The sequence below is a fragment of the Ooceraea biroi genome, chromosome 9 (assembly GCF_003672135.1).
Source record: "Ooceraea biroi isolate clonal line C1 chromosome 9, Obir_v5.4, whole genome shotgun sequence".
Lineage (NCBI taxonomy): Eukaryota > Metazoa > Arthropoda > Insecta > Hymenoptera > Formicidae > Ooceraea > Ooceraea biroi.
The window spans coordinates 14747294-14762018 of NC_039514.1; the positions used below are offsets into that span (position 1 = coordinate 14747294).

The 14725-nt window shown below is 29.1% G+C and overlaps 4 protein-coding genes across 8 annotated transcripts; all 4 read right to left on the reverse strand.

The window, feature by feature from the left end:
* Positions 1–209: 209 nt before the first annotated feature.
* LOC105276031 lies at positions 210–1556 on the reverse strand. Of its 2 annotated transcripts, none has more exons than XM_011333354.2 (4): positions 1005–1556; positions 697–765; positions 527–616; positions 210–413 (listed from the first exon to the last, which is right to left on the reverse strand). In XM_011333354.2, the coding sequence occupies exons 1-4, from the start codon at positions 1191–1193 to the stop codon at positions 291–293; spliced, it is 471 nt and encodes a 156-aa protein (XP_011331656.1). In that variant the 5' UTR covers positions 1194–1556; the 3' UTR covers positions 210–290. The 2 variants fall into 2 exon arrangements, with proteins under 2 accessions (XP_011331656.1, XP_019886185.1); XM_020030626.2 differs by having other exon boundaries at positions 990–1090.
* Positions 1557–4477: 2921 nt separating this feature from the next.
* On the reverse strand, positions 4478–6130 carry LOC109611519. The gene is made up of 3 exons (XM_026972241.1): positions 5769–6130; positions 5007–5272; positions 4478–4812 (listed from the first exon to the last, which is right to left on the reverse strand). Exons 1-3 carry the CDS (start codon positions 6036–6038, stop codon positions 4656–4658), a joined length of 693 nt encoding a protein of 230 aa, XP_026828042.1. The 5' UTR covers positions 6039–6130; the 3' UTR covers positions 4478–4655.
* A 96-nt stretch (positions 6131–6226) lies between these two features.
* LOC105276033 lies at positions 6227–11423 on the reverse strand. Of its 3 annotated transcripts, XM_026972240.1 has the most exons (5): positions 10013–11423; positions 7204–8890; positions 6813–6881; positions 6635–6724; positions 6227–6527 (listed from the first exon to the last, which is right to left on the reverse strand). In XM_026972240.1, the coding sequence occupies exons 2-5, from the start codon at positions 7399–7401 to the stop codon at positions 6423–6425; spliced, it is 462 nt and encodes a 153-aa protein (XP_026828041.1). In that variant the 5' UTR covers positions 7402–8890; positions 10013–11423; the 3' UTR covers positions 6227–6422. The 3 variants fall into 3 exon arrangements, with proteins under 3 accessions (XP_026828041.1, XP_026828040.1, XP_026828039.1); XM_026972239.1 differs by lacking the exons at positions 6227–6527; positions 6635–6724; positions 6813–6881 and having other exon boundaries at positions 7922–8890; positions 10013–10278; positions 10702–11423; XM_026972238.1 differs by lacking the exons at positions 6227–6527; positions 6635–6724; positions 6813–6881; positions 7204–8890 and having other exon boundaries at positions 9568–10278; positions 10702–11423.
* Positions 11424–11446: 23 nt separating this feature from the next.
* On the reverse strand, positions 11447–14692 carry LOC105276035 (gustatory and pheromone receptor 32a-like). 2 transcript variants are annotated; one of them, XM_026972236.1, is made up of 8 exons: positions 14245–14692; positions 13877–14170; positions 13140–13405; positions 12761–12937; positions 12439–12691; positions 12116–12184; positions 11943–12032; positions 11447–11857 (listed from the first exon to the last, which is right to left on the reverse strand). In XM_026972236.1, exons 2-8 carry the CDS (start codon positions 14159–14161, stop codon positions 11798–11800), a joined length of 1200 nt encoding a protein of 399 aa, XP_026828037.1. In that variant the 5' UTR covers positions 14162–14170; positions 14245–14692; the 3' UTR covers positions 11447–11797. The 2 variants fall into 2 exon arrangements, with proteins under 2 accessions (XP_026828037.1, XP_026828038.1); XM_026972237.1 differs by lacking the exon at positions 14245–14692 and having other exon boundaries at positions 13140–13218; positions 13877–13958.
* Positions 14693–14725: the final 33 nt, after the last annotated feature.

A 14725-nucleotide genomic window follows, 5' to 3' on the forward strand; every position in this document is an offset into this window, starting at 1 on the left:
TCCAAACTTAATAAACGTATAATAAACATGAAACTCTTATACGTGACATATATAGGACTAGTATTCATTTGTGTTAGGAAAATAATGGCAGTAATTACCCAGAAAAAGAATTAAAAATATTCTTTGATTAATATAATGAAAGAAATAAATTAATATAAATTTGTATTAAATATAATATAAATAATTAATATAAATTAATATTATTAGAAATAGAAAAGATAGAATTAATTTCGTATAAGTTAAGCGAGTGGCAGCACTTTGTGCAAAAATAACCAACATCTAATACAGTTTCACATTTCCTTTCTGTTAATCGTGTATGTCATGTTATTTCCTTCAGAAAGTAATGTTCGAATTATAGGAGAAGTATCCACTTGTAGTAGGAAAATAATAGTAGTGATCACCCAAAGGAAGAACTGAAAGCAAATGCAAAAGTTTAAACATTGCAGTCCAAAGTATACCTGTTTATTAAAATTTCATATTATCATTACATTACATTACGCGAATGAGAAAGATACTAAAATCCAACCTTATAAATAAATTTGTAGCCAAAGTGGAACATGCCCATTCCGCTCAACTGCAACGGTCGAAGTGATATTTGCAGTACAAACTGCAAAATCTGTGTTATAACACTGTGTTATTATATTAAGACTCTTAGTAAAACATTAAATCGAATGATTATTAGAAGATTTAGCTCACCTGTTCCCGCATCTTAGCGAAACGATTAAAAGTGATCAAATTATGAAGTACGATTCTGGTTTCCTGTGCCTAAAAGAATGAAAAGATAACCATTTCTCTTATTATTTTTACATTTATAATTGTTTTTGTGACATGGTGACATGTATAACTTTGCAATTCTTATAAAGACATGTAATTTCCATATTTCCTACTCTATAAAAACATCTCAGTCAAAATGATGCCAATATAGCATCAAAACTGTCGTTTGTCGTCATGGTATTATGGAATTAGTGAAATATGACACATTGACTCACCAAAAGTTAGATTACCTTAGCACTAACGTTCTCACAGGTATGATTCAGCAAAATCAGTCTTGTCAAGTAAACAATAAGCCATACGTTGGCGTAAAATAGGAGTTTCACTGTAACTACGTCGTGTAAGTGTATTATGAAATAAAAGATAGTGAATTGACACGTTCCAATTATAATAACGAAATATGAAATCATCTGTAAAGACATCTGTATTCCGAATAGACTATTTATATCGCGTGCTATTTGGCGAAGTTCCGAATGAAGATGCCTGAAAAAATGTGAAACATAATTTACTAGGCTTTAGTAGACGACTTTATGCCAAATCAATGCAGAAAGACCATGAATAAGATTGTCAATTGATAATTAAAAAACAATAATGAATAATATTTCCGTTTTTGTTGATTTGATTAGTAAAATTACTTTTTTTACGAGATGTTCAATTTCATTTAATTGTCTTTAATCTTTTTAATTATTATTTCGTTTTAACATATCAAGAAACTTGGTACCATCTCGCTTCAAGGTGACGCGGCAAACAAGGTGATATAGATCGTATTGTATATTTATGCCGAGCATAATTAACTGACAAGTAAACCTACGGAAGTGTCACTCTCCGATTTTTCTGAAATTTGGATATGTTATAATACATGAAAAACTAAGGGACACGTATTTTTTTTTAGCGGCGGAAAAACATATTTAGGGGGTGAAACGACCCCCCAAAATGGGGGGTAAAATGGAAAAATTGCGATATCTTTGAGACCAGTAAAGCGATTTTAATGATTTTTGGTATGAAAGTATCTTTCGATAGAAGACGAAAATCGGCCTAGGTATGTTGGAAGGGGAGTGAAAATTAGGGGGTGAACTACCCCTAAAGTGACTAATTTCTTGCTGCAAAAAATCAGTTTTGATCTGATCGAAGTAAAATCTATTAGAACTTCAAGAGGAAAGCTAATTAAGGAGCACGTATTTTTTGTTTTGTTTTATATAAATATTTGGGGGGTAAACAATCCCTAAATTGCCGCGTTCGTTTGGCATTGCGCATGAAACACCTTGTGAAACTATATTTTTTAACTGTTCGATCTTTTTAATATATTGGTTTTTTAAGTCGCTGAATCCGAATCTGAAATCAGATTTTCAAAATTCAATATGGCGGATCCACTATGGCGGACGAAAACTCGAAAAATTACTTGAATAGACAGTAACTCGACATGCGACTTTCAAAATACAATAAAATCAACTTTTGACATTTATTGTTAGTTATGTGAAGTAAATTAAACATGTTAAAAATATTAATCGTTTATAACAAAATTGTTTAAACAATGTAGCTAAAAAATGAAATGAAAAATGATTAGAGTGAGTTCCCTTGCCTCTCACTATTTTCTGTAAGTATGTCAGAACACGATTCATTGTTAGAACGCTTATGTACAGGTAACGAAAGATTTTTTTTATTATTTCAATTTTATTATTTTTTTTGTCGTTTTAATTTTTTTTGTGTTTTTATTTCATTAATTTTTTTATTATTACTTTTATTTTATAAATGGCTGATTTGACAATTAAATCATTTTTTGAGAGTTTTGCATACATGACATTCGTTAAAAAAATGTATTATGCACAAAAAATGATTTAATTGTCAAATCAGCCATTTATAAAATAAAAGTAATAATAAAAAAATTAATGAAATAAAAACACAAAAAAATTAAAACGACAAAAAAAATAATAAAATTGAAATAACAAAACAAATCTTTCGTTACCTGTACATAAGCGTTCTAACAATGAATCGTATTCTGACACACTTACAGAAGTAAGTGAGAGGCAAGGGGACTCACTCTAATCATTTTTCATTTCATTTTTTATCTACATTGTTTAAACAATTTTGTTATAAACGATTAATATTTTTAACATGTTTAATTTACTTCACATAACTAACAATAAATGTCAAAAGTTGATTTTATTGTATTTTGAAAGTCGCATGTCGAGTTACTGTCTATTCAAGTAATTTTTCGAGTTTTCGTCCGCCATAGTGGATCCGCCATATTGAATTTTGAAAATCTGATTTCAGATTCGGATTCAGCGACTTAAAAAACCAATATAGTAAAAAGATCGAACAGTTAAAAAATATAGTTTTACAAGGTTTTCATGCGCAATGCCAAACGAACGCGGCAATTTAGGGATTGTTTACCCCCCAAATATTTATATAAAACAAAACAAAAAATACGTGCTCCTTAATTAGCTTTCCTCTTGAAGTTCTAATAGATTTTACTTCGATCAGATCAAAACTGATTTTTTGCAGCAAGAAATTAGTCACTTTAGGGGTAGTTCACCCCCTAATTTTCACTCCCCTTCCAACATACCTAGGCCGATTTTCGTCTTCTATCGAAAGATACTTTCATACCAAAAATCATTAAAATCGCTTTACTGGTCTCAAAGATATCGCAATTTTTCCATTTTACCCCCCATTTTGGGGGGTCGTTTCACCCCCTAAATATGTTTTTTCGCCGCTAAAAAAAAATACGTGTCCCTTAGTTTTTCATGTATTATAACATATCCAAATTTCAGAAAAATCGGAGAATGACACTTCCGTAGGTTTACTTGTGAGTAGAAGAACGATTATCGTATTTTCAATTTCTAAGTGAGCTCAATCAATAATTCGTAGCTCGTTTATGTTATAGAAGTGTTTTCATTTGTATCCTTCACGTCTTATGAGAGGAGCTCTGTTCTGTTGCAAAGATTGCTAATTTCACGTTTCAAATATTCAGAAATGTCATCTAACGATATGTACATTTTGAGCTTTTTCGCTAGGAGCGTTTGCAATAGCAATTAAAAATAACAGTCCAAAAATCCACTGATAGACATTATACATAATGACTAATTGACAATATACACACAACTTTAGTTGCATTACACATATCAATGTACCAAACAAAGATTTCATTATTTAATAAGAAAAAGATATATTAAACAATTATCTTCTGAAAGAAAGGTAGAAAAAGACACCAAGTCCACCCATTGTAAATTAAGTAAATAAATTTTTCTATAGAAAGAGTGACATAAAGAGTGAGAAATTGCATCAATCAAAAAAATATTAAATTTATAAGTTTCTTATATTATTTTCTTATATCAATAAGTATATAATTATATAATGCTGCGAACCTGAATTATTTTATAATGACACTAATTAATTTTAAATATTTTAATTAATTCTAAAATGTTTATTAGCGGGAAGAGGAAAAAAAGAAAAAAAAGAAACGAAAAGATACTAAAACCTAACATGAAGGCACTAAGACAATCATAAATACATTGAAATAATTATTATCGCGCTGATTTACGTGTTATTGAATATAGCAGCACCAATTTTCTTGCATTAAATATTTTTCTAATTGATGTAAATTTCTCATATCTTATTTTTTTGTAAGAAAATACAAAATATTTTACAGCGGTTAGATTTTATGTCGTTTCTTTATCTTTTTTCAAAAGTTGGGTATCATCTAGCACCGCTGGGAGAAGCCATGCGACGCCACTCACAATGAGTATGTGTGGTCAATCTTACAAAATCTTGTCTGGTACTTATTAATAATAAATACATTTGTAAGCTTATACAATTCTCCTCATTTGTGATTCTCTGACTCACTGAGTCAACAAAGTCGACCAACAATAATTTTGTGATATATCAATTTACATGGCGATCCAAACTACATGCTTGCAATTCTCTGTACTTCTAACATGACGAGTGACAAGTGATTTCTTCCATGTACATCTCATTCCATATTCTTCAGTTTCGGATAGTCGGCTAATGTGCTTATTTATTTTATTGAATCTAGTACCAATATACCTACGAAATTTAGAGAATATATAGACAAACACATAAAAAGAAGAAACCTAAAAGAAAATCATGTTTTGTAATTTATTTTGAAAACCGTGTTTTTAATATACCTATAGCATTTCTAATGTAATAAATTAGGATATGTACTTCAGTAACATATACAAGATATTAGTGAATAATTGTAATAAAGTAAGATTACGAACCTTAGAAGAAGTACAAATATTATATCCATGAAGGTATTGATGTAGAGACAATAATTCATAACAACTGGAATAAGCATGGCTTTTTTATCTTTCAATACCTCAATGCAAAATAAAGAGTCACTGGTTAACGTGACGCATATCATCATAAACCATATAATCAACATCTGCTTTACCGAATTTCGTATTTTGTGATATTCCTTGGGTGTTCCAAGTTTCTCTAATGTATCGTCCACAAGAACCAATTTTCTTATACATATATGAAAATTCTACAATAATTACAAGAAGTATATAAAAAGTTATTCATTAGAAAAGATGCATATAAATAACAATATAATTATGATACAGCTGCAATTTGTAAAAATATTATTAAAATTTTTTAAATTAAATTATTTAAATTATTATTAAACTTTTTATGTTGTTTACTACATCATGTAAAAATAAGATTTATTAATTGAGTATTATATACCGTTTCTTGTTTCTTCAAAAACCAATATTTTTAAATAAAGTATATTTTGACAAATATCAGAATTATTTACATAGACATCAAAAATGAAATTATTTAAAACCTAAAATGTAAATCAATAAATATAAATATTATACATGAAATAAGTTAAAATATAATATTAATTTAATTTAATAATTTAATAATGTTAATTTAAGTTGCAAAGTATTAAATTTATCATTGATATTGTTATGTATATTATACATATTGTTATTTATTTCATTTCACGCTGTTCAAGCATCATTAAAATAAAACTGTACCTTCTGCTTGCGGATGGTAATAATTATAGATATCATTGTCACAATGAAACTCATTGCTAGAGTAAAGAAAATTAGGAACTCACTAAATATTTTAGGCCAGAAGTTCACTACTTTATAAAGTCCATACACATAAACACTCCACAGAGATAACGTATAACAAAAATTAAAGTAAGGTCTCGAGTTATGCAAGGGATATCTGAAAATTCCGGGACCAAAGAAGAAAGCTGTTACGGAAAAAGGATGTATAGCTCTTTCTATAGTATCTACCATGATCGTGACTCTTACAATTTCATTTGTTGACTATTAACTAGTATCCCGAGCTAAAAGTTCTGTGACGTACAAATATTATTATGTTTATTAAGATGATAGCACGATATTTGATTAAACTACCGCATTACCATTCTTACACTATTAAATGATAACGTATTAGATAGTAGATAGTAATCAACTGAGATAATCGATTTTCATCCAATATAATTATAAGCACCTACAATTAGCACATTTTCTATTATACATGATGTGTATGTCACATATGTTTAAATATATTTGTATATAGCTTATGAAAAGATTTACTTGTATTATACAAAAGAAATATATTATACAATTAACAAGCATAAAACATATAATTGTAGTATAATTTTATATTGTTTTCTACTAATCACATGTCATATTATTTCCTTCGAAAATTAATGTTCGAGATATAGGAGAACTCTTCATTTGCATTAGGAAAATAATAGTAGTGACCACCCACAGGAAGAACTGAAAGAAAATGTTAAATGTAAACATTGAAATCCGAAGTTTTTCTGTTTACCAAAATTTCAAATTACGATTACATTATGCAAATGAGAAAGATACTAAAACCCAACCTTACGAGTAAATGTGTAACCAAAGTGGAACATGCCCATTCCGCTGAACTGCAATGGTCGAAGTGATATTTGCAGTACAAATTGCAAAATCTGCGTTATATGATAATCTGCATTAAGTGTTATTATCTTAAGATACTTAATAAAAAGTTACATTGGATGATTATTAGATTTAGCTCACCTGTTCGCGCATATTAACGTAACGAGTAAAATTGATCAAATTATAGAGTACAGTTCTGGTATTTTGTGCCTGGAAAAATGAAAAAGTAATCATTTCGTTTCTAATTTTTACCTTCATAATTATTCTTGTGACATCATGACATGTATGACTTCGCAATTCTTATGAAGACATAATTCTCAAATTTCTTATTGTGCAGAAATGAGAAAAATTACATTTTTGTATATAATTCTTGATTTTTTTTCGATGCAATTACTTTTTCCTTATCAAAATTATAAATTAATAAATTAATTATATTAATTACATTATATAAAATTGATTTCTTAAGCAAATTAAAGGTCATCATGTTATCTATCACCTGTAAAAACAAGAAACCTGTAAAAATTGAGATTACCTTAGCACTAACACTCTCACAGGTATGGTTCAGCAAAATCAGTCTTGTCAAGTAAACAGTAAGCCATACGTTGGTGTTAAGTAGAAGTTTTAGTGTTACTACTTTATGCATGTATACTTGTATGAAACACAACACATTGAATTGCATATGACACATTGCAATTATAAGAACGAAATAAGAAATCATCTGTAAAGTCATCTGTATTCCGAATAGACTATTTACATCGCGTGCTACTTGGCAAAGTTCCGAATGAAGGTGCCTGAAAAAAATGAAACATATAATTTAGCAGGTTTTAGTAGATGAATTTATGGCAAATCAATGCAGAAAGACCATGAATAAGAGTAAAACAATGATAATATTTCTGTTTTTGTTCATTTGATTAATAAAATAATTTTTTACAAAATGTTCTTTGTCGATTTATTTGAATATATCAAGAGACTTGTAGTAGTGTCTCTCACCAAGCAAACAAGAAACGAGATGGGCTGTATATATTTATATGAAGCATAATTAATTGATCGCTAGCACGATTATAATATTTCCAATTTGTAAGCTCAATCGACAGTGCATGGTCCGTTTATGTTATAAAAGTGTTTTCACTTTTATCCTGCATGTCCTATGAAGGAGCCCTGTTCTGTTGCAAAGACCAAGATTGCTGAATTTCACTTCAAATATTTAGAAATGTCATCGCCCAACGATACGTATTTTTCAAGCTTTTTTATTTTTTATTAGGAGAGTTTGCAAATAATTAAAGCTGAAGAATCCATGTACTGATTGATGTTATACACAAAACTTTAGGTATATGTCATTTTATTTATATATTAATGTACCAAACCAAGGTTACCAAACAAAGGTTTAATAATTTAATAAAAAATATATATTAAACAAGTATCTTTTGAAAGAAAAGTAAAAAAAGACCAAATCGACTCGTTTTGAATTAAGTGAATTAATTTTCCTATAAGAAGGTCATATGACAAATTTGCACCAAGAAAAAATATTGTATGTAAGAAATGTAATGCTGCTAACTTAAAGCATCTTATGATGACACCAAGTAATTTTAAAATGATATTAGCAGAAGAAGGGCACAAATAGGAAAAGAGAAAAGATACTAAAACCTAATACTAAGAAAATCATAAATGCGAAGAATTAATTATTGTGCTAATTTTCACGTTATTGGATGTAGCAAGTTTCTTACATTATGTTTGTTACATTAAATATTGTTTAATTGGTGCAAATTTCTCATATCTCACCTTTTGTGTAGGAAAATACATTCAAATATTTCACAGCGCATAGGTTTGACGTTTCTTTTTTTCCTTTTTTTCGCAAGGATGATTATTGAGTATTGTCCAGCACCACTAGGAGGAGATATGCGACGCCATTCTTACAATTAGCAAACATTTTGCGGTCAGTCTTGTTCTAGTCTTATATAGAATCTCGTCTCTATTTGTTACTAATAAATACATTTGTATGCTTATATGATTCTCTTCGCAATTCTCTGTCCAACTGAGATTCAAAAGTGTTTGATATATCAATTTACATGGTGATCCAAACTGTACGTTTGCAATTCTTTGTACTTCCAACATAATGGCGAGTGATCACAGACTTCTTCGTGCATCTCAATCCACATTTTTCAGTTTCGGACAGTCGTCTAATATGTTCATTTATTATATTGAATCTAGTACCGATATACCTACGAGATTTAGAAAATATTTAGGAGAATATAAACGCGTAAAAAGGAGAAACGTAAAAGAAAATCATGTTCCTTACTTTATTTTGAAAACGGCGCACAGAGGGCTGATTCTAGCGGGACAAAAGTCAAAATATCAATGTAAATCAAAATGTAAGGTTTTCAGTAAAACTCTCTCATTAATGTCTCTATATTAATGTGGTCTTCCTTTATTGAAGATAAGTTCGTACCATTTAAATATAAGAGATTTTGCTTCGTGGAAAAATATCATTTTTATCGAATTTTACTTTATCGCAAACTTGTCATCTATTTTGTACGTTTTTGAGATTGAGTTGGTGTAAGTTTCTTATATCTCCACGAGATTAGATCTAAAATCGCTGTCATCACCGGTAACGCACTCAATCATATAGTCCGAAACACAGTGTTGGAGGAGACGGATTTTCATTATTTTCCAAATCATAATAAATCATGGATTCTGCTCCTCTTATTACTAACCGGACTTTTTAGTGGAAGAGGATACGGCTGATGAGGAGTATAGTGAAATATTTCTCCGAGCAAATCCGAAAATAATTCTGATTTCGAATTTTTATTAAAATAATATAGTTTTTATTGAAATAATAACAATTTAATATAGTTTTTTATTAAAATAATACATTTTTTAATATAAATTTTTACTTTTATTTCTTATTTTTTATTTTTACTTCTATTTATTTTTTAATCTTTAATATAATTCTAACATTTGTTTACCATAAACTAGAAAGGTATTTAGCTAGATTAAACTCTTTAAACTAGAAAATTAATTGATATCTATTTTAGCTTCCTATTTTCTTTTATACCAATTTTTCTCAAAAATGAAAAACCTCAAAATGTAATCAAACTTCAGTTCTGAGAACTGAAAAACCTACTTTTTCCTTGATATATATTTTATTACATACTTTTTTGTGCTATTCTATTCATTTGGCCTCTGTTGAGCCCATAAAATAATTTTGTCTCGCTAGATCGGGATTTAGCTCACTGTGCGGCGCTTTTAATATATCTATATCGTTTCTAATGTAAAAAGTTAGAAATACTTCAGTAACCATAGACATGACTAATTGTAAGTGTAATAAAGTAAGATTTACGAACCTTAGAAGAACCATAAAGATTATATCCATGAAGGTATTGATCCAGAGACAATAATCCATAAACAGTGGAATAAGCATGGCTTTTATATCTTTAAATACCTCGATACACAGTAAAGAGTCACTAGTTAACGTGACGCATATCATCATAAACCATATAATCAACATCTGCTTTATCGAATTTCGTATTTTGTGATATTCCTTGGGTGTTCCAAGTTTCTCTAATGTATCGTCCACAAGAATTAATTTTCTTATACACATACGAAAATTCTATTGCAAGAAGAAATATATAGAAAGTTAGTTTTTCGAAAAGAATATAATTAATAATATAATTACATTAAAGCTACGATTTGTAAAAATATTATTATAACTGTTATGTTATTTACTATATCATGTAAAAAGAAAATTTATTAATTAAGTGTTATACAACGTTTATTTCTTCAAAAACCAAAATTTTTAAATAAAGTTTATTTTGGCAAATATCAGAATTTTTTACGTAGACATCAAAACTGAAATTTTTTATAATCTAAAATGTAGATCAATAAATATAAATGTGAAATATAAATGTATGAAATACTTTAAAATATTGCAAATTATTGAATTTAATATTGTTATGTATTTATATATATTATATTGTTATTCATTTCACTTCAGATTTCACGCTGTTCAAGCACCATTAAAATGAAACTGTACCTTCTTCTTGTGGAAAGTAATAATTATAGACATTATTGTCACAATCAAACTCATTATTACAGCAAAAGAATTTATAAAGTCACCCAATATTTCAGGCCAAGAGATCACTACGTAATAAAATCCATACACATAAGCACTCCACAGAAATAGCGCAGAGAAAAGATTAAGATATAATCTCGAGTTATGCAAAGGATATCTAAAAATTCCGGGACCAAAGAAGAAAACTGTTATGGAAAGAGGATATATAATCCCTTCTATAATATCTACCATGATCGTGACTCTTCCAATTTCGTTTGTTGACTATTACCTAGTATCTCGAGCTGAAAGTCCTGTGGACTGCGTTCAAAATGTTATGTTCATTAAGCTGATGGGACGGCATTTTATTAGTCTTTTGCATTAACATCCTTAGATCGTTAGATGATAATGTATTAGAGAAGAGATAGTAATACCAACTGGGATAATCGATTTTCATGCAATGTAATTATAAGCAACTACAATTAGTACATTTCCTATTATACATGATGTGTATGTCGCATATGTATATTTAAATATATTTGTACATAGCGTGTGAAAAGATTTATTTGTATTATATAAGTAAGGGAAATATAAATGGTTATTAGTAGTATAGAAATATAGTGTACAGTTTTTTCAATGAAATATGGATGGCTCATATAAAAAGTAATTTTTTTATAATTCTTATACAAATATATTTTAATAGGTGGAATATAAAAAAAAACTATGAATAGATTATTATCATTATACATTATCATTATTATAATTATTCTTTTATAATACGTATTACATTTTAGCTAATCGATTTTTAGCATCATAAGGAAGATTTTATAAGAAAAAGGCAAAATTATAAAACGGTTATTACTCATGTTTGTAATGGTAAGTTTTGGATTGACTTGAACATGTACATTGTAACACATTTAGAATACCTCAATTCTCAATTAATTTCAAAGCGTGAGAAAAAATTTAAAAAATTTATTAAATTTCTAAATTCTCCTTCTTCCAGATTGATGAGAATTGACAGATAGCATTGTTGATCATCATCTTGCGCTTGAATCATTGTGCCATGTCGTATTTTGTCGTATCATGTCGGTGTGTCCATTTGTATTAAAATAACCACGTATGTCGTGACTGTAGCAAAGAACTGAAAGAGAGAACGACATATAACAATTTAATTAAATTACATGTAATTAATATATCTTTGAATAAATCAAACAAGTAACACAAACCTTGCCAGTAAAACTATTATTAATTGTAAAGAAACCGGCAGCAGTAAAGTTTAATGACTGAAGTACTATTTGTTGCGTAAACTGATGAATCTGTGAATATATTTATTTAATTCTTTAAAAGATATAACAAATTAATTGACATATCACCACGCGTTAGAGTGTGTAAAGCTTACTTCTTCTCTCATATCATTATCAAGACCGGATCCCTCAAAAGATTGCACAATTTCTCCAGTTTTATATGCCTAAAATAAATCGTAATACTATATTCCAAATGTAAAATTAAAAATAAATTATGTCGTAGTAAATATTCGATATAGCATTAAACATTAATATATAAAATGTCGAAAGATATATATTCTGAATATGTTCAATTTATGTGCAATAGCGATAGTGTAATCCCAAGTATGTAACACTTATATTATTAAATATTAACTATATAATAAAATCCTAATTTACGTTATGTAACATTCTATAACTTATTTTAAATAATTTTTACCTCCTCTGAGACTCTCGTGCAAATGTCATTTACTATTATAATTTTGCTTGAGTAGATGCATCCCCAGACGAACATGGCGATGATCTTATCGTTGGTGACTGTAAAGTTGTGATTAAGACCAGAAAGTGAGATATACAAAGAGTAACAAGTTGCAGTCACTATTGCAAAATGGACCGCTAATTCGAGCAAAAGTTGCATACAATAAGTTTTATTTATTTGTCGTGCTATTTTCGTACTTTCTAAGTGTAGATGCCTACAAGGAAAAAGTATCAGTGCTTATTTAATGCTAGAAAGAAAATGTATTTTGTTTCAATTATCTTACCTCAACGTCTGTATGAGATGTAGTATTTTATCTTTCTGATTTTTATACTGTGCTCTGATAGTTGCAATACATGTTTTATCCTGCTCAGCAGGGATCTTGAAGACATTTGACTTATTTGCACACTGTACTATATTATTAAGAAGAATATTTATATTCCGAAATTTTCTTTGAATACACCTGCGCTACGCAATCTTATATCAGTGTTTGGATGGATGATCAATTTATGTAAAATAATTTTTAAACAGATATAAACAGATATAAGGCTATAATCAATATGTTAGAAATCGTAGATACATTAATAATTACATTAACAGTTTCATGAACGAGATTTTCACAATGCATTGTTTGACTGTTGCCTTTTTGAAAATATCTTACTTACTTGAGAAATGTAATGAAGGTGGTATCCACTATAGAATTTATCATTATCGGAATGCAAAAGCACATATTGACATAACAGGCTTGTATAATTTCGATATCACGATACATCCATATTGAATACATGAAAATTAACAATATCATTCCTGCTATCCAGAAAATTATAAGGTATATATTCTGACGAAAAATTTTCTGGTATTCTCTTTTTATACCCAATGCTTCTATAGTGACATCTGCCATGCTGCATCTCTTAATTAAGTTATGTACATTCTTGAAACATTGAAATTAATAATCAAAATTATCAAAGTAATGGATTTGTTTGAAGGTAATTTCTCAAAAATTTACAATTTTTTAATGACATTAATATTTCTAAATGACAAAAGTCACAATGTATAAAGAAAACTGTTATAAATTAAAATCCGCGTATTTAATGTGAAATCAGAGATTCTCACTAATACATAATATTTTAATAAATATCAATTTTTCATCTCAAATGGCTTTTTTATTATTACATAGTTTTTACTATATGTGATGTTATATTTGTTAATTAATACGTGATGGGAAAATTAGATACGCGAAAAGTTATAATCTTTACACGACATCAATTCGTTGCTATCATCTTTAAATCATTAGATTTATAACGTTCATAATTATTTGTAAAAATATCTTCATGCAATTTTCATAGAAGTTTTGTTTGTTATTCCTTTTAATATGAAATATCGTGAGGGTACATGAACATACCTCGGATTTCCGCCAGAACAAAATTATCGCCAAAATGGCAACCATGACATTGATCGTCAAGACAAAATAAAATAGTACGTAAGTGTAGCCGAATTTTCTTTTGAAGATTACTATTCCCTGATAAAGTACAAAGAAGTAACCAGTCAACATCGAGACGACATAGACGGCACTTAGAAGAAATCGTGGACGATTCGCAGGTATCTCAAATATTCCCATGCAGAATATACAATTGAGGAAGGTAACAGGCGCGACTGCTTCTTTCAAGGTTTTTACTTTGTGTGTCATTTTGTGGACCTAGGCAAAATCAATGAATCGATCAATGTGACAAGGAGTTGCATTAAACGTGCTAAAAATGGCAAATAACTTACAGTCAGAAGTTTAGGTACTTAATATGGTTCCTTGATCTCAACAAAATACATAATATTAATCACGTAAACACCAAGACTTGTTTTTTCGACCACGAGTGTGACCAAACTGTCGCAAGGCACGAGAAAAAAGATGTTATACGTGTCCGATGTCTGTAAGGACTAAATTTAACCGGAACATCGGTTTCCACCTGTTATCGTTAATGAACTTTATAACTAGAACAAGCAGCTAACAGTTGATAAACGATCTCGCGTGCCACGTGTAATACGTCGCGGCCACAGCCTACGTAGGCAATTAGCTTATTACATGTGTTTCACGCTGATGATGTACGTCGTACAACGCTTTCGATTATCTGTTCAAGCAACGAGAGCATACCTGACCTTCTCTACCCTCGCTACCGAGAAGTATAAAAGTTTAACTATTAGTAGCAATAAATGTGATATAGTCCAGGGCCATCTCAGTCCGCACTTGACATTGTTTCCG

What these genes read in the sequence shown, in the direction of transcription:
- LOC105276035 (XM_026972236.1), bottom strand. Translation starts at nt 14,161, where the DNA reads ATGACACACAAAGTAAAAACCTTGAAAGAAGCAGTCGCGCCTGTTACC. An exon ending in TGTTCTGGCGGAAATCCGAG is followed by an intron (nt 13,406 to 13,876) that starts GTATGTTCATGT and finishes CAATGTTTCAAG; the next exon opens with AATGTACATAACTTAATTAA. An exon ending in GCACGAGAGTCTCAGAGGAG is followed by an intron (nt 12,185 to 12,438) that starts GTAAAAATTATT and finishes GATTTATTTTAG; the next exon opens with GCATATAAAACTGGAGAAAT.
- LOC109611519 (XM_026972241.1), bottom strand. Translation starts at nt 6,038, where the DNA reads ATGGTAGATACTATAGAAAGAGCTATACATCCTTTTTCCGTAACAGCT. An exon ending in TTACCATCCGCAAGCAGAAG is followed by an intron (nt 5,273 to 5,768) that starts GTACAGTTTTAT and finishes TAATTATTGTAG; the next exon opens with AATTTTCATATATGTATAAG. An exon ending in ATATTTGTACTTCTTCTAAG is followed by an intron (nt 4,813 to 5,006) that starts GTTCGTAATCTT and finishes TAAATTTCGTAG; the next exon opens with GTATATTGGTACTAGATTCA.
- LOC105276031 (XM_011333354.2), bottom strand. Translation starts at nt 1,193, where the DNA reads ATGTCTTTACAGATGATTTCATATTTCGTTATTATAATTGGAACGTGT. An exon ending in GTGAGAACGTTAGTGCTAAG is followed by an intron (nt 766 to 1,004) that starts GTAATCTAACTT and finishes TCATTCTTTTAG; the next exon opens with GCACAGGAAACCAGAATCGT. An exon ending in TCGCTAAGATGCGGGAACAG is followed by an intron (nt 617 to 696) that starts GTGAGCTAAATC and finishes GTTATAACACAG; the next exon opens with ATTTTGCAGTTTGTACTGCA.
- LOC105276033 (XM_026972238.1), bottom strand. Translation starts at nt 10,971, where the DNA reads ATGGTAGATATTATAGAAGGGATTATATATCCTCTTTCCATAACAGTT. An exon ending in TTACTTTCCACAAGAAGAAG is followed by an intron (nt 10,279 to 10,701) that starts GTACAGTTTCAT and finishes TTCTTGCAATAG; the next exon opens with AATTTTCGTATGTGTATAAG.